Genomic DNA, 18,917 nt, shown 5'->3' with positions numbered 1-18,917 from the left:
CCCCTTTGTGAGGCGTGTGATTGTTTGAAACAAAAGCCAGTTGGTAGTTGACTCTTCTCTGTTAGCTGTGTTTCTTGAGCTCTGCAGTTAGTCCCACTAAATTGGTGACCCCAACAGGTGCTCAACGTCTTTTGAGCCCTAACTGTGAAACATAGTGAGAAAGCCTGCAGAATGGATGCCACTACTGCGCTGCATGCGGTGGCTGTGAAACTGCCCATCTTCTGGCCTCATAGGCCATGTCCACGGTTCCAGCAAGAAGAGGCTCAGATCAACATTAGGAATGTAACAAATGAGGCCACCAAATTCTGGCATGTAGTCACCTCATTAGATAAAAATTCTTCTGCCATTGTAGATGATTTTATCAACAACTCGCCAGAGGAAGATCAATACAGTGGTTTTAAGGCACACCTCTCATGACTTTCGGCATGTCTGACCTGGAAAGAGGTACGTGCTTACTCCACCTTGATGATTTGGGGGACAGGCCTTCAGAACTGATGAATGAAATGCTTGCGTTAGCAGACAGCCATTTCATCTGCTTAATGTTCAAGGCAGCCTTCTTGGAACGGCTCCCTCATGACATCATCCTGCTGCTCTCATCTGCTGACTTCTCCAAACCAAGGGGAGTGGTGAGGGAGGCAGACAGACTTCACAGGGTACTGCAGCCTCCCTTGGCAAAGTTTCAATAGGTCACTTTGGGCAGTCAAGTCAATGCAGCCGCCAGTTCTATGGCACGCCACAAGTTACTGAGGAATAAAAAGCCATTGGAGAACAGTGAGTGATGTTTCTACCACAAAGTGGGGCAGGAAAGCGTGCCGCTGTGTGCCACCGTGCAGTTACACGGTTGACTCCCAGGGAAACAACAATGCCAACCACCACTGATGGCCTCAGTGGTTGGCCATATAGCCACTCATTAGTGCACATAATGCAAACTGCTAATCAACACTGGAGCTCAGCTCAGTATCTTCCCGCCATCCTCTTATGAGCAGGAATCTTGAGTGCCTCAAGCTGACTTGTATGCCGCCAAATGGGACTATGATTAGCAGTTTTGGTACTAAGTTGATACAACTGGTATTAGGCAACACACCTGTTACGAGCCCAGAGGACCCCAAAACCCAACAGTGATAGATATTCATCAAGACAAATGGTTATTTAAACAAAAGTTATTTTTAATTATCTTTAAACATGAAAACAGAACCACACTTTAACTTATCACTATTAACTAACCTAACAACTCCCTTCTAATTCTAAGTGCACGTGTAAATAATGTGTGTGTAAGTTCAGAAAAGTTCTTTGATTCACAGTCCAATCTCATTTCTTATTCTTCCAAGTTCACTGATTGCAGGCAATTCTTATACTCTGCACAGAATTTAACATTTATAAAGTTCACCAGGCTTTGGGTTTGAAAGGTAAATGATTACTGCTCAGGAAGGTTCTTGCTGGTTTTCAAAGAGATTCATTGTACGCCGACACCCACAACTGATTCTTCCATCAGCCATTCCAGTGTCTTGCTGAAGAAACTTGCCCATCAGGGTTCTCCAGATGATAACCTCTTTCTTTCAGGTCACCACAGAGTTCCTTTGTGTTTCCCTTATTTCAAGTGAAACATTAAACTTGTGGAAAGGCATTGATATAGAAACATCCTGAAGAAACATCGACTGGCAACACTGCTATGTGAGCAAACACTCGGTACCGATGATTTTGTGAACTTATTAGCAGAGTTTCCTGAACTACTTATACCAAATTTCCATTTAGTCCCTCCACATCATTGGAGTTCAGCACTACTTAACCACCACCGGCCCTCACCTATATTCCAAGGCATGCAGACTTCCCCTGACCAGCTACTACAGGCCAAAAAAAGCATTCAAAACTATGGAGGAACTAGGCAACATCTAAAAGTCCGGTAGTCTTTGGGCATCGCCACTTCATTTGGTGCCCAAAGCATCCAGCGGCCTAAGACCTTGTGAAGATTACTGACACTTCAAAAGTGCAACTGTACCGGATAGGTATCCAATACCACACATTTAATATTTTGTTGTCAACCTCCATGGCAAACATATCTTCTCGGAGGTAGACTTAGTAAAAGGTTATCACTAAATTTCTGTCCATCCAGAGGACATCCCAAAAATGGCTATTGTTATTCCATATGGTCCAATTGAGTTTCTGAGAATGCCTTTCAGCCTTAAGAATGCGGCTCAGATGTTCCAACATTTAATGGGTGCCGTCACAGGAGATTTATTTTTCCTTTTCGTCTACCTCGATGACATCTTAGAGGCCAGCGAGTCAACATAAGAGCACAGACAATACCTTCGACAATTGTTCCAGAGGCTTTAGTATTTTAGCCTTTCTATCAACCTTGCGAAGAGTGCATTTGGCAAACATGCAATTAACTTGTTGGGACACAGGATTTCGAACTCAGGCACAACTCCGCTTCCAGACAAGGTATCAGCCATTTGGGCCTTCCCAAAGCCCACCACAATTAAACGGCTACAAGAATTCCTGGGAATGGTTAACTTTTATAACAGGTTCATCCCAGCAGCTGACAGGATCATGAAGCCCTTGTTCCACATCCTCACCGGCAAACCTAAAAAAAACTGCTCTGGACTACAATGGCCACAGAAGCATTTGACAAAGCAAAAGAAGCACGTATGCATGCCCAGCATGCGCTCATGTAAATGCATCGGACATCACTGTGGGGGCGGTCCTAGAACAGAAAATCAACAGTCACTGGCAGCCCTTGGCATTTTTATGCCGCCACTTACACTCACCCGAATTAAAGTACAGCATTTTCAATCAGGAGTCATTAGCACTTTATCTGGCCATCAAACATTTCAGATATTTTCTCGAGGGCAGACATTCTACTGCATTTACTGACCATAAGCCTCTAACATTTGCCCTTGCCAAGATTACAGATCCCTGGTCAGCACGTCAACAGAGGCATCTAGCCTATATTTCTGAATTTACCTCTGATATGCAGCATTTGTCTAGTAAAGGCAATGTTTTAGCTGATGCCTTGTCCAGGACAGAGGTGAATGCGATTACAGGAGGGCCAGATTTCCAGGCTCTCGCAATAGCCCAACAAGAGAACCAGGAGGTAAAAGCTTTCCATACAGCTATTACGGACCTGTTCTTAGCCAATGTTCCATTGACCAGTTGAACATACTTTGTGATACTTCAACCAGCCACCCACGACCAATCATCCCACTGTCTTGGCAGAGGAAACTTTTCTACCACATTAATGGCCTAATCCATCCATCTGTCTGCATAACTGTCAAGCTTATGTCCTCAAAATATATCTGGCATGGCTTAAGGAAGTAGATCACTCACTGGGCATGAAAATGCCTCTCCTGCCAGGCTGCTAAAGTCCTACAGCACACCCACGAACCACTTCAACAATTTTCACCAACTCATGGTTTCAGCATGTACACATAGACATTGTGGGCCCATTGCCTGTGCCCAGAGGTTGACCATTTTACCTGCTGGCCAGAAGCTACACCAATGATGGACATCACGGCTGAAATGTGTGCTTGGACTTTTCTCTCAACCTGGGTTCTCAGTTCGGAGTACCAGTCCTTCTAAACTCTAACAGGGAAACTCAGTTTACTTCAACCTTGTGGTCAAATCCGGTGAGACTTTGCAATATGCAATGACACCATACTATGGCGTACCACCCATAGGCTAATGGGCTAGTGGAACATTTCCACCAGCATCTGAACCAAGCCTTGTGGGTAAGACTTAATGGGCCTCAGTGGGCAGATGAGTTACCATGGGTGCTGTTGGGTATGAGAACAGCACCTAAGGATGACCTGGAGACCTCTTCAGCAGAATTAGTTAACGGTGCTCCACTCCTTGTACCGGCAGACATCACTCTTTCTCCAGCCAAAAATAGTTCCTCGGTTACAGAGGAATTACAAGAACCAAGCAACAAGATGGGTTCCCTGGCTTCAGTTCCAGCAATTCGTCATGGATCACCACCTACACACATTCCTGCTGCTCTTCACTCTACTTCTTATGTCTTCAATGTCTATCCCCCACTACATTCCTGCAGCAACCTTATAAGGGGCCTTATAAAATGCTGCAGCACAATGGATCTACGATGCTATTGGACATTGGTGGTCAACTTGAACTTTTGACACGAGACAGACTGAAACCTGCACACATGGACATTGCTGAACCTGTGCATGTCCCACCTCCCAAGCATTGGGGATACCCTCCTATAATACCCAAAGTTGTGACATTGCACCCATGCAATGATTCTGGTGGAGGGGGGGGTTATGTGGTGGACCGAGGGACCGCACAGCTGGACAGGCAGAATTGCTGCACCAAGCAGCCGGCACAGAATGGTGTGGGGTCCCCTTCTTTGCCCAGGAGAAGCCCACGTTTGCAGACCTGCGTGGGTTGACGCAGAGCATTGCTTCCCTGCTGGCATGTTGTCAGAGAGATAATGACTCTGCAGTGTGCTGACATCACTCCCCTTTGTGAATGCGCACAATTATTTAAAATATAAAACAGCTGGTAGTTGAGTCTTCTCTGGTAGCTGTGTTTCTTGAGCTCTGCAGTTAGTACCCCCTAATGAATATGGAAACATTCTACATGCATGCTTGGTAATCCAAACAAGAATTAACTCTCTTTTGCACCTTACTGGCATAAAATAGACATTACACTGACAAATATTTAGAACCCTCTATCAAACTTAGTAGTTGATAACCTGAGCCCCTTATCATTGCATATGACAAAATAAAGTTGCAGACAAAAAGTAGGAAGAAATGTCCCCATAGTCATGAATTAAACTGAAAAAAAATTAAATCTTTAAAAAAAACCCAGACCAGTTTTTCCCCTTCCTTCAAAATGATACAAACTGCCAATTGAGTGAAAACTTAGATTCGGAAAAAGAAACCAGAATCTCTTTGATTCACAGTGGTATTAACTCCCTTGTAACCAAGAGAGTTAACTCATTCCAAGCCTGACTGTGATTTAGAAGCAGTATCATATTCAGCCAAACCTTTATAGGCTTCCACTTCGGAGTTAAATAACCTCTTGCGTCCATTCTTCAGGGCAATCCTCAATCATGCCAAATACTTTTTTCTGCTGGAAATAATGGAGGTAAACAACTACTGGCCTTGGACAGTTTCCAGATGATGGTTTTGGAAATGGTGCACGATGTGCTCAATCAAGCAAAGGGCAGCTCTTTTCTAAACAACTCGGTAAGTTGTTTGTTGAAAAATTGTGCAGGTGACTGCTCTTTCTCAATGCCCTCTTAATCCCAAAATACAAAGATTATCACATCTGCTCCAAGTCAGCCAGGTGCAACGTTAGCTTTTTATTGCTGGCGGCCATTTCATTCAAACTTTTCCAGCCTGTTGTTCATAGATCTCCTCTAAATCCCTCCATGGCTTTCAAGTATTCCTCAAATATCGGAACAGCTTTTAAAGCTTTATCAATTTTTTTCTAACACCATAAAACCGATTTATGGCATCCATTAATTTTTCCATAAACTCTTGGGATTGAACCTTCATCATGCTGGAAACCATATCAATAATGGTCGTCACTCCTTCAGCTTCAGCTTCCTTGGTCCCTTTCACTGCCTTGGCTGCTTTTCCTAGACATTCTCTTGGTAGAAATAACAAACAGTTAAACCAAACTTTAACCCCTTTGGTATAAAACACGTTGAGACTGAAAATGGAAATTAATAAAAAATGGCAGGAACTCTCAACTATCACACCTTATGCCATGTAATTGTCATATAATACACTCTCATTATTGTCATCAATAGTAAAGTTAAAACATAAAATTGGAAAACTAAATGAACAAATTTAAGATCCATAGGAAGCAAATCCCATCAGCATGTGTCCTTATCAGTCCACTAACAAATCAGATTTCAGATCGTTTGTCAGAGCACATAACATGACATCAAATACAACCCTGAGATTCCTTTTTCCTGTGGGCATGGCAGAATTATCACTAATTGGTAATGCAAATATAAACTGTACACATCATAAACATGTAAACAAATAACAAATGTAGACAAATTGCAATAGAGAGAGAACACGAAGAAAATCAATAAAGTGCACAAGAGTCCTTAAATTAGTTCCAGATTGAGTTTGTCATTGAAGAATCTGATGGTGGGGGGGTAGCAGCTGTTCTTGAACCTGGTGGTGTGAGTTTTATGGCACCTATACTTCTTTCCTGATGGTAGCAGTGAGAACAGAGTGTGTGCTGGGTGATGTGAATCGTTGATGATTGCTGCCCTCCAACAGCAGCGTTCCCTGTAGATGTACTCAGTAGTGGTGTGTAGGGTCCAGGAAAGATCCTCCAAGATAGTAAATCCCAAGAACTTAATTTGCTCTTCTGATCCCTCAATGATCACTGGATTGAATATCTCTGGATTTCCTTTCCTGAAGTCAACAATCAATGCCTTAGTTTTGGTGACATGAGTGCAAGGTGGTTGTTGGTGCACCATTCAACCAAGTTTTCAATCTCCATTCTGTATGTTGACTCATCTCCTTCCTTTACACAACCCACTACCCGTGGTATAATTGGAAAATTTGTAGATGGTGTTATTGTTGTAACGAGCTACACAGTCGTAGGCTTAAAGTGAGTAGAGCAGGGGACTAAGAATACAGATCTGATGGAGATTGTGGAGAAATTCTTACCAATCTTCACTGATTGTGGTCTGGAAGTGAGGAAATCCATTATCCAATTACACTGTGGGGTGTTAACTCCCACGTTCTGGATTTTGCTGATCAGTTTTGAGGGGATGATGGTGTTGAATCCTGAACTGTAGTTGATAGAGCATCTTAATGTATGCATCTTTGCTATCCAGGTGTTCCAGGGCTTTGTGTAGTGCCAATGAGATGGCATCCACCGTAGTCCTGTTATTACAATAGGCGAACTGGAATAGATCCATGTCACTGCTCAGACAAAAGCTGATAGGCTTTATCACCAGCCTTTCAAAACACTTTATTACTGTTGATGTACGTGCTACTGGTCAATATTCATTAAGGCAGATTACTGCACTCTTCTTGGGCACTGGTACGATGTCACCTGTTTGAAACAGGTGAGTAACATACCCATAAATCATAGCATTTATTTAAGTTCTTCTTTGAAAATAAATAATTTGTGAAATTTACTTTCCTGCCATTAAAATTGAAGTGAATTTGAAATTCTGTCACAATCTTGTGGCTAAATTGATTTATATATTGACATTTATATTTGCAATTTTTGATTAAAAGATTAACAAGTGGGCAACACGGTTAGCACAATTGATAGTAGAGAGCCAGCAACCCGGATTCAAATCTGGTGCTGTCTGTGAGGAGTTTGTACACTCTCCCCATGACTGTGAGTGTTGCCTCTGGGTGCTCTTTGTGGTGCGCTGTTAGCCAGAATTAGACACACACAAAGATAAAGACTGTTCGACAGGCTTTAATCCACTAAAGACTTCCACAGAGCCAGGCTGGCTGTGGCTGCAGCAACTCTGAGTGAGGCGTCAGGAGGCCGGTGCAGGTTTATATCCCGGAGGGAGATTGACACCCGACCGGGTGGGGCTTGATCCGCACGGAGGGATGGCCAGGGGGGCTAGGGCTGACGTATGCGGGTCATATTGGATGGGTGGGGGGGGGGGGGGGGGTGGGTTCGTCTCCTAAGGTTGAAGCGGGCCCCTGGTGGTCAAGGAGGCCCTGTTGCCTGGGGACAGGGATGTTTGCCTGGTCAGCGTCGTCCTGGGTTGGAGGGTGGCGTGGTGTGGTGGGTGCTCCTTCTGGTATCAAGTCCCTGGTTGAGACGGTGTCCTCCCTGCCACTGCCGAACCTAACATAAGGGTAGTTATGGTTTGCATGAAGGAGGAAAACCTGCTCTACCAGGGCTTCGGCCTTGTGTGTCCGTACATGCTTATTCAGAAGCACCAATCCCGGGGACGTGAGCCATGCTGGGAGTGACATTCCAGTCGCCGACCTCCTTGTGAACGAGAACAGACGTTTGTGAGGGGTCTCGTTGGTAGCTGCGCACAGCAGTGACCAAATGGCATGGAGTGCCTCGGGCAGGGCGTCCTGCCAGTAGTCAATGGCCCACTCTTTTGACCTGAGAACCAGGAGGACTGCCTTCCAGACCACCCCATTCTTGCGTTCCACTTGCCCGTTGCCTCTCAAGTTATTAGCTTGTCGTGCGACTGGTCGCAATGCCCCTTACCGTCAGGTACTGGTGCAGCTCGTCGCTCATGAAACTAGACCCCCGGTCGCTGTGGATGAAGGCGGGGTAGCCAAACATGGTGAAAATCTGCCCCAAGGCCCTGATGACGGTGGGCCATGGAGGTGTCCAGACAAGGGTCGGTGAAAGGGAAGCTTGAGTACTTGTCCACTACCATGAGGAAGTAGACGTTTCACTTCGTGGAAGGCAGGGGCCCTTTGAAGTTGCACGGTCGAAGTCGGGGAAGGGGGATGTCATCGCGGGACAATGGCGCCGCCCGGCACGCACACGTGGGAGCATCTGCGGAGAAGGTGGAGAGGTCATAGAGGGCTGCTGATCTGCCGTCAGGTTTAGAGAGGCACACTTTTGCAAGTGGCCTTTCTTGCTGCATCGGAAACAATACTGGTTCCTAGCTGGGCAGTTTTGGCGCAATCGTCAGTCTGACCCACACCAGGACCCACAGTACTTACAGGGGCGCCGGGCACCTGCCGCAGCGACATTCTCCTCCCAGCTCAGCCTGGGGGTGCAGATGCAGTGTGAGAGGGCCATGAGGGAGCCTGGGAGAACCTGGAATTGAAGGCTTCGACATGCAGGCCTGCTGCTTCCAGGGTTTGGACCACTTCCACAGTCCTGGTTAGGGAATAGATGTTGTCTTCCAGCAGTTTCTGCAGGATGGCCCTCGAGCATAGCCCTCGGTTGAAAACATCCTGGATCAGCCTCTCGACCTCCTCTGCACCTACCCCAGGTTCAGCCAGACACGGTGGGGCCAACTCTCGCAAGTATCCCAGGTAAGACTCAGCCATCTCCCCGGGTTGCTGGGCTCGGGTATTGAGGAGGTACCTTGCACAGACCGCATTCATGGGAGGCTTGTACAAGTTCTCGAGAGTGTTCATTGTGCTCTTGTACGTGGAGCAGCCTTTAGTTTCCTGGAAGGTGCGGGGACCCAGCTTTGACCGGAGTAGGACGAACCTCTTCCAATTGGACTCCAGGATGTCGCCCTCATGTGCCTCGATGATTGCCTCAACTGCGTGCTGCCAGATCTCAAAGAATGTCTGGGCTTCCGGGTGGCGTGGGTCGACCTCGAGGCTCCCTGCACACAGGAGTTTTTCCATAGGTGCCGTGGGAAAATTTTGTGGATTAAATTGTGGTGCACTGTTAGCCAGAATCAGACACACACAAAGATAAAGACTGTACAACAGGCTTTAATCCACAAAGACTTCCTCAGAACCAGGCTGGCTGTGGCTGTAGCAACTCTGAGTGAGCCCTCGGGAGGCCGGCGCAGGCTTATGTCCCGGAAGGTAATTGACACCTGACCAGGTGGGGCTTGATCCATTCAGGCCGACTGATTGATTGTCGGCCAGGTGTTGTCCTGTCCCCTCACACTCCTTCAGGTACAGAGGTTGCCCCCTGCAGTAGGTTGGTGGTATACCACAACACTCGTGTTTCCTCCCACCCTTCAAAAATGTACCAGGGTTGTAGGTTAATTGGCATCTTTGGGGGGGCAAGGGCTTGTGGGGCTGTTATCATGCGCATCGCTAAAGAAAATCTGCACGTCAGGGCAACTTTGCAACACTTGAAACCATTAAACAATTCATTAAAGAAATACTATTTTTTTTAAGGATATCTATCAGTTTTAGCTTGATTTGGTCATCATGTTCGGCACAAATATGTTGGCTGAAGGACTGGTTTCTATCCTTTCCTGTTCTGTGTGCTATCTCCACCTCAGCACTGCTGATATATACAGAGACCTGAACTTCCTCATACTCTCCCCCATTTCCTGAAGTCAATGGTCAGCTCTTGTTTCTGCTGACATTGAGGAATGACTTGATGGAATTTTAGAACTTAAAGTCTATCAAATTGAAATTATTTTTTAATGAAGTATTAAAAGAAAAATTAAGGTTATTGCAGAGGTCAGAATTGGATGAATGAATGAATTTTGGTCCATTGTAAATTTTAGACACAAGGAAGAACAGAGCAGAACAAAATTTAGCGCAGATCTTGATATTGGCAGACTGCTTTAGGTGTTCCAATGTCCATGGAGGCAACCAATTGATGCAAGGTCTTGACCAGAAATGTCAACTCAGCACTTTGTTGCTGCACCTCCTGAATTTTTTCATCAGATTATTTTTGCTTCCGAACCTTTAATGTGACCTCGCATTTTTGACAAAAATCTTGCACTGCCATCTTGTGGCAAGAATACAAAACAGGATTTAAAACATTTCCTTGCACTCAGTTCTATTAACTATCCCCATTTTGCTGTTAAGAATCCTTCAACCCTGCACCACCACATAAAATCACATTAAGGTGAGGGGAAGAAAGTTTCAAGAAATTTGCAAGACAACTTTTCTTTCAAATAGAATATACCTGGAACACGTGGCCAGTGGAGGCAGTCTTAACAGATAGCTCCATGAGGCATGCAATGAGAGAAAGAACTACACTAAGTTGAAAGTGAGTTGAACCAACTGACCTCTATAGAACTCTCGCACGCGATGATGTTTATGACTCCCGGGACCTTTTTAATGACATCAGCCACTAAGCTATGGGCCTACACTACACCCAGAGCTCTCAGAGTCAGATCTGGCATGGATTTGCCTGCGACCCCGTGAGCCGGTTCGCCTGTTGCGTGGACGAGCTGCCCCATGACCCCCCTCCTAGTACTGGTGTTAGGAACTGTGGAATCCACTGCCAAAACCTCTTTAGTCTGTTTGGATGGCTGACCTTGTTAGTGTGGGAGTGGCACAGTCACAGGGTGTTCCAGTCTAGGTGCGCTGGCTTGCAGTGGTCAATGGTGAAGGTCTCCTCATTACCATTCACATCAAAGATGCAAGTGGTTCCATTCTGATGCACCACCTTCTACGGGCCCTCATACTGCTGCTGGAATGGTGTCAGGTGCAAGCCCCTGCGGATGAAGACGTAGTCACAGTCCTAGAGGTCCTTGGTGAAAAAGGAAGGTGCCGGGCCATGGCATGAAGTTGGGACAGGAGTTAGTGTTCCTAGTTTCTCTCGGGGTCTTGTTAGCGCTGCCGCAGGTGTTTCCTCTGTCCCACGGGCTGCTGGAACCATCAGTGGGGAGCCATATACCTACTCTGCCGAAGAAGTGGCTAAGTCTTCTTTGGGAGCTGTGCAGATGCCAAGAAGCACCCATTGGATCTCGTCCACCCAATCTAAGCCTCAGAGGCGTGCCATCAGGGCCAACTTCAGGTACCAGTGGAAACGCTCTACCAAGCTGTTGGACTGTTAGACTGCGGATGGTCCAACCATAGGCTGGACATGAAATGCAACTTCCCCCGTCTGAGGTAATGTTGGCAGGCAGGCCAAAACGTGCAACCCAGCTTGCAATGAGGGTTCTGGCGCAGGACTCTGTGGATATGTCAGCGAGCAGTACGGCTTCTGGCCACCTGGCGAATTGTCGATCATGATACCTCCCCTCAGGAGACCAGCAGCAGATGGACGACATCTCCTCTGCATCAGCTTGAAGGGTTGAAGGGAGGCCTTTGGACTTTGGAGGTCTGGCAGTGTATGCATGTCCTTGCCCAATGCCTAACCTGCTTGTGTGGGCCATGCCAAGCGAATCTAACCGCCACCAGTTGGATGGTAGTGTGTTGAAAATACGACACCTCCAAGAAGCCAGAACGATGGGCCAGGTTTGGCTGGTGGACACATCACAGAGGAGCTTGCTGCCTGTTGGGGCGAAGGGGATGTCCTCAAGTTGCAGGCCCGAGACTGCGGTGCAGTAGGCCGGCATTTCTTTGTCCAGCTGCTGTGCCTTGGCAAGTGCTGTGTAGTCCAACTCTGGGGACAGGGAATGCACTGAGTGGATGAAGGAATGTTGTTTTGCTGGAGATGTGTTTGATGGTGGAATACTCCGAGATGTATGACAGGTGGCGTTGCCGACCATGGATCTGACATTTTGGCAAATGCGAAGGTGAGGGGTTTGTGGTCTGTGAACTCCCACCCCTTCAAGAAATACTAAAAGTGCCAGATGGCGAGGTAGAGGGCTAGCAGCTGTTACGAACGGAGCAATAATGAGCAGCAATAGACAATGAACCAGTGTTTAATTTTTAAAACACATTTTATTTCTAACTCTTAGTTTTAACTTTTAAACTCTCCTTAATACTATATCTATCCCAGCTGTGTACATGTGGACGTGTCTAGCATGTGTGCACGTGTGCGTGCCTAGCATGCGCGTGTCTAGCATGTGTGTTACTGGAACCATTACAATCCAGGCCAAAATCCAGAAAGTTACTTGAAGTATTGGCCTTTGAAATTTGATGCCCAGAATTAATGTTGAACTGATGGGAAGACTCAAGAATTCTTCTTGCATTGCCTTTGAAGAAATCTCAATCCACATGAGCTGTGGTCACACCACTCCTGGTCCTTCTGTAGGCAAGAATTGAACTGGGCAGCCTCCACAAAGCTTCCAAGACCATGGTCCTGGCATCTCCAAGTAACTTCACTAGTCACACTTAAAATGAAGCAATCCAAGTGACCTTCACTGTTTGTCACAATCTAAACGAAGCACGTTGCTTCCCAAAAGACCCTCCTGGCACAAGTTAATCCACCAAAAAGGCCCAGTCATTCACAGAACAAGTTTTGCTCTGAATTCTACAGAAATGGCTGGCCACAAGAGCTGTTTTAAAAGCTGGTTTGTCTTTGGCAGCCAGAATGTTCTCCCTTGCAAAATCAGTGTTTTTGCAAATGTATTGAATTCTGGAACAGATTGTGCCAAATCTTCCCTCAGTTCCCAATGTATCAAATTATTGCTGGGCTGTGACTTGTGGTGTGCTTGTGTGAAATGTTAACTATGACCATTCAGTGCCTCCTGTCTATACTATCCCTTATATTTCAGCTCTGGGGGTCACAGGTGCTGGCTGAAGAACACAAGTGGTTTCCACTGACCTTAATTAGTTGTTCCAGCAGGCCGCCAACTGTTGAGTTGGAAGTGTCAACCGTGAGGGCTGTGGGTACATCCACCCGCAGGTATATCAGAAAGGTTGCATTTGGAAGGGCATCTTTGCCTGCTCCAAAGCCACTGCTGACTCCATGTCCCAGGTGATTTCCAGGGCCTTGCTGGACATCAGGCTGAATAGGGGTCACATGATTCAGGCCACTGACAGTAGGAATTGTAGGTAAAAGTTGATTTTGCCCACGAACTTCTGTAGGCCCTAGACTGTACTGGGCCTGGCAAACTGGTGTATGGCCTCGATTTTCACTGGCAAGGGAGTCACTCCATGCCATTCGATGTGGTACCCAAGGAAATCAATGACCCACTTTGTGGGGTCGACTGCCGCTGCCTGAGTGACTACAACTTGGCCGAGTTGGCGCAGATGTGTCAAATACTCTTGGTGCGAGCGGCTGGTAATCAGGATATTATCGAAGTAGATGAAGACAAAATCCAAGCCATGCCCCACCAAGTCCATGAGCTGCTGGAACATCTGTGCTATGTTCGAGTCCGAAAGGAACTTGAATAGGCCGAACAGGGTGATGAGGGCCATGTTGGGGATCTGGTGATACCCTTGGACCAGGTTGACCTTGGAAAAGATGTGTGCCCCATGCAAATTGGCCATAAAGTCCTGAATGTTGGTCACTGGGTAGTGGTCAGCTATGGTGGCATAATTGAGCCTTCTGTAGTGGCTGCATGGCTTCCATCCTCCATCTGACAGGCACCATATGCAGCACAGAGAACCACAAGCTGTCTGGGTGCTGGATCATCCCTATCACCTCCATTTTTCTGAACTCCTTGACAAGGTGGAATTTGTCAGGTGGGAACCTGCTTGCCCAAACGTGTAGCAGTGGTCCTTGAGTGGGAATGTGGTGCTGTACACCATCCTTAGGAGAGTCTGTGGAGAAATACAATGCAATGATGGTCAGGAACTCCACTAGTATTCTGGCAAATGCGTTGCCTGACAAAGTCTAGGTATGGGGCCAGTAACGGCTTTGCCGAGTGAGGTCTGGAAGGTCTTGGCATTCACTAGGTGCCATCCCTTGAGGTCCACTAGGATGCAGAGTGCCCAGAGGAAATCTGCACCCATAAAGGCTGCGACACTACTGCCAGTGTAAATGGCCAGGTGAAACAGCTGAAACGGAGCTGTAGGGGGATGGTTCGCATGCCATTTGTATGAATACTGCTGTTGTTGGCAGTGGTGAGCACTGGTCCTGACTTCCCGGTGTAGGTGTCATGGCTTGAGAGGACATAGACATGTCTATGAGGAACTTTTGCCTGGAGTCTGTCCGGTAAGGAGACTATCACAATAGCCAGCTTCTGCAGCCATTAGTCATGGCCATTAGTGATTTCTGGGAAAAAGACAGGGTGGGCAATAATGTTGTGTTCATGAACCCTACTTTTGGTGGTAAAAATGCCAACAGTCCGAACTGATGTTGATCCCTTCTGCAGGTGACACCAGCTTCATTGGTGGAGTGATGGGGCGTGATGCAGCAACTCGGTCGATGGAAACCCCACCATGCTGCTTGGTGTGACACAGGATATCTGTGCAGGCCACTATTTTGCTAGGGTCACTGAAATAGTGGTCAGCGATGAGGTGGAAATCTTCTGGCATCTGCCCAAAACTTGTTTGAATAATAAACGTGGCTTATGGCTATCTGCTAGTGCCAGAATCTTGTTTATTAAGTTCATTGACGTGGGGTCATCTGGGCCGTTCATGTGAAGCAACCGTGCTGTGCGATCACAGCAGAAGCCAAAAGTATGGATCAGGAGTGCCTTGATTGTTTCGTAACTGTCCACAACCAGTTGTTGGTGTAGGAAATCAATGATGCGGCCTGCTATTTCCTGATCGAGTGAAACGACCACATAGTAGTACTTTGTTGTGTCCGTGACAATTTGCCTGTCCTGGAATTGGGCTTCAGTCTATTCATACCCTGTGGCTGAGTTTCAGTGAAACTGCATTCTACATGCTTGGGACAGCCATCATTGGGTCCCAATGCCGTTTGGACCATTGGGGGGGGTCATCAATGTAGCTGCACTAGGCATGCACAGAGTCGAAAATAAGTTGAACCAACTGACTTTCATAGAACTCCTTGCACGCGTTGAAATCCCTCGGAACCAGGTAATCCTTGTGACTCCCGGGACCTTTATGACATCAGGCATTATGCTGTCGGCTTGCCCTGCACATAGAGCTCTCAGTCAGATCTGCCGCAAACTTGCCCATGTCTCCATGAGCCAGTTCGCCTGTTGCACCTTGATGCACAATTGATAGCCCAATACAACTAAAAATAAGCTACCCATTTACATTAAACAGAAGAAAAGTTTGCATGACTTAAAGTACTATATTATTCAATGTATGTAACAGATAATACAATGAAAATCTTTTGTAATGCTTTTATTTCAAAATTTGTCATTCAAGTTACTAAATCAACAAGTCATTGATTGTTGACTGAAAGTATACAATGCTTGAAATATTTAAAGATGAGATACAATTTGCATTCATTAAAGATTTTTTTTACACCAATGCAAACATTTCCTTTCTCCACAGCTGAGGAGACTTATAATAGTCTAATTTCATGAGGGAATAGCATTGAATTACCAAGCTTCCCATCCTCTCCACAGGGGAGAAAGGAAAAAAGAGGCACAGTTATTACAGACTAACAAAGTATCACAATGAGGCTAAATAATCCAATGGAAAGGCTGGTGGTTTTGTTTGCTCATTATTCAGCAGGAAATGACAAGTGTTTGGAAGTATGATACTGTCAGAATAATGTTATCTGTACAAAATGTCAGTCTTACTGATATTGTGTGAGGACTGTCTGATTACACACTTGGGTATGTCAAAGAACAAAAATATTTGTTCAGAAACCTCAACTTTGCTTATAGCAAAAGAAAAATTCTAAAATTGGCCAAGCAATTGTGGAACATTCAGTCAGCTAATCTCCACTCAAATATTCAAACTTCAACTTGGTATCTTTCATCACCTGAGGACATCACAATGCTTTCACAGCCAATACTTATTAAATGTAGGAAGTAATAGTAAATAGTGTAATCCAATCTTACAAAGGATCACATGATAAATGATCAATTTATTTATTTTTGTGATGTTGGGGAAACAATATGGTCCATACATGATGGTTGAGCAAAATATTTGGAGATATTGGTTGATTTTGAATAGTGCTATGAGATCTAAAGAGCTGCATGGTCAAGACGAGGTCTTTGTTTAAAGCTTCCTTTGAAATATGACAATTTAAGTTTAGTATTCCTTCAGCTATGCACCAAAATATCAATCTGGTATGCCTTTACATCGCTGGAACACAGCTTGCAGTCCTAATTTTGAGCTGTAAGTAAACTAAGTCAAGGCACTTAATAGTATCCATATCTGTTTTTTTTTTATTTAGCTTTTATAACTCTGGTTCACATTGTTTATTCAAAATGTAATTTATATTACATTTTATGGTCCAGGTGCTGGTCAGTGGGACTAGGAGGGTGGAGATTTGTTCCGGCATGGACTAGTAGGGCCAAACTGGCCTGTTCGGTGTTGTATATGGTTATATGGTCCTTAAAACCGAGCATATTGCTCTTAATGAAATTTAAATGTACAAATTTCAAAATTACAAAAAATTGTTACATTCAAATATTTAACAGAGTAGGTTAATCAAAATAACCAGCAGAAAGTAATATAAATGGTTCTTTGTTCAAATTATTATTTCTTTGCTGGCAGGTGAATCATTAAAAGGGGCAGAAATTTTAAAATAATTCTACAGAGAATTTATGCAATTTTCATGCATTTCTACAGCTGTCTTGATCAAAAATAAAATTCCTTTGTTAGCATTGAAATAATGCAAGGGATTTGTTTCTTTGCACAGAATTGCACTTCACTTGCATCAGATTCAAATTCTAGTGCCACCTTGTGGTTGACTCTGGTAAGCAGTTGCATGAGTTCAAGTTTCTTTCCATACTTATCCAGGACATGGCATAATGACTGAATAAACCAAGAACCATTGCTTGTATTTCGCCAAGAGTAGTAGCCTGAGAAATATTTAAAAAAAAACACGTAAAATTACTTTAGAAATTTTCATTCAAAAACAAAAAAAATCTTAATGCGATATGGTTAGACCATGGAAACATACTAAAAGATTAGTATCAAATTTCATTCCCTGCCGAGGTCTCGTAATATGGAGATTCTAAATTGTCAAGAGAAGGTGTGTAAATTTATGTCTCGAATATATTACACATTCCGAAGTGAGGAACCAAAGCCAAGCTTACACAGGTCAAGGGAGAGATGGGAGTCAGACTTCACCTCAACAATCAATGAAGAGTGTCTGGATAGTGTGACGAGAATCATTAATTGCCAGATACAGGTTGGTGCAATATAACTTTTTGCACCAACTGTACCTCACACCACAAAAATGCAGTAGGATGTTAAAGTTGAACAAGACATTGGTAAGGCCAAATTTGGAGTATTGTGTGCAGTTTTGCTCACCTAACTACAGAAAAGATATCAATAAGATAGAAAGTGTAGAGAAGATTTACTAGGAAGTTGCCTGGTCTTCAGGAACTGAGTTGCAGGAAAAGGTTAAACAGGTTCGGACTTTATTCCCTGGAGCATAGAAGAATGAGGGGAGATTTGATAGAGGTATTAAAATTCTGAGGGGGATAGGCAGAGTAAATGCAGATAGGCTTTTTCCACTGAGGGTAGGTGAGATACAAACCAGAGAACATGGGTTAAGAGCGAAAGGGTAAAGTTTAGGGGAAACACGAGGGGGAACTTTTTCACAAAGAGGATGGTGGGGGTGTGGAACGTGTTTCCAGCTCAAGTGGTAAATGCAGGCTCAATTTTAACATTTAAGAGGAATTTGGGCAGATACATAGATGGAAGCAGTATGGAGGGTTATGGACTGGGTGCCAGTCAGTGGAATTAGGCAAAAAAATGGTTCAGTGTAGACTAGAGGGGCTGAAGAAACCGGTTTCTGTGCTGTAATATTCTATGGTTCACCAAAAGATACAAAATATCACAAGGAACAAAATTATGTAGTTAGACCATGGAAAGACACAAAGGCAACAGAATAGTTGTAGCAGGTGATTTGAATTTCTCCATTATTGACAGGAGTTCCTCATGTCAGAGGCTTAGCTGGGCAGAATTTGTCAGGTGCATCCTTTCTTAAAACAATATCTTGATATCCCAGCCAAGGAAGTGTCCACACCAGAACTTGTATTGGGAAATGAGCCCAAGCAGATGATTGGAGTTGTGGAGAGCACTTTTTAGGAACAGTTAGAACTCTACAAGTTTTCAGATAGTTTTGGGTGGGGGGGGGGGGGGAGGTGTGGGGGAGGGTAAGGCCAATTATGATGGTATAAGGCAGGTGCTGCGGAGGAGTAGATTGGGTGCAGCTGTTATTGGGCAAGTCCACATCTGACAATGGAAGCTGGTCAGAATTCAGGATTGTCATGTTCCTTTGAGGAAAACTGAAAAGAATACCAAGATTTGAGAAACCTGGATGATGAAAGATTTTGCACATTTAGTCAAGAAAGGGAGAGTGTGCAAGGTCTTAGAATTGGAATTGGTCACAACAGTGCAAGTCAGAAAGAATTTAAATAGGTCATTAGGAGGGCAAAAGGGTGATGTTCTTGGCATGGATCAAGGCAGTTAATACAACATGTAGGAGGATAGGACAACTCAAGGACAAAAGAAGGGAATTTATGACTGAAGCCAGAGGAAGTGGGTGAAGTACTAAACAAGTATTTCACATTAGTATTCATCAAGCAGAAGGACATGATGAGATCAGAGAGGGAT

The 18,917-nt window shown here is 44.9% G+C and overlaps 1 protein-coding gene and 1 long non-coding RNA gene across 2 annotated transcripts in view; one reads left to right on the top strand and one right to left on the bottom strand.

Moving 5' to 3' along the window:
- The first annotated feature begins 13 nt into the window (after positions 1-13).
- Positions 14-18,917, top strand: part of LOC138764337 (uncharacterized) — a 41,555-nt gene continuing 22,651 nt past the window's right edge. The window contains exon 1 of the long non-coding RNA XR_011358122.1: positions 14-444. This is a non-coding gene — a long non-coding RNA (uncharacterized lncRNA). The remainder of the gene's footprint in view (positions 445-18,917) is intronic.
- Positions 15,501-18,917, bottom strand: part of LOC138764327 (caspase-3-like) — a 44,426-nt gene continuing 41,009 nt past the window's right edge. Inside the window, exon 7 of the mRNA XM_069940090.1 lies at positions 15,501-17,152. Coding sequence (XP_069796191.1) covers positions 16,929-17,152 — 224 coding nt within the window. The 3' untranslated portion in view covers positions 15,501-16,928. The remainder of the gene's footprint in view (positions 17,153-18,917) is intronic.

The sequence above is a fragment of the Narcine bancroftii genome, chromosome 1, assembly GCF_036971445.1.
Source record: "Narcine bancroftii isolate sNarBan1 chromosome 1, sNarBan1.hap1, whole genome shotgun sequence".
NCBI classification, from domain to species: domain Eukaryota; kingdom Metazoa; phylum Chordata; class Chondrichthyes; order Torpediniformes; family Narcinidae; genus Narcine; species Narcine bancroftii.
This window is presented reverse-complemented; position numbering and strand designations above follow the sequence as displayed.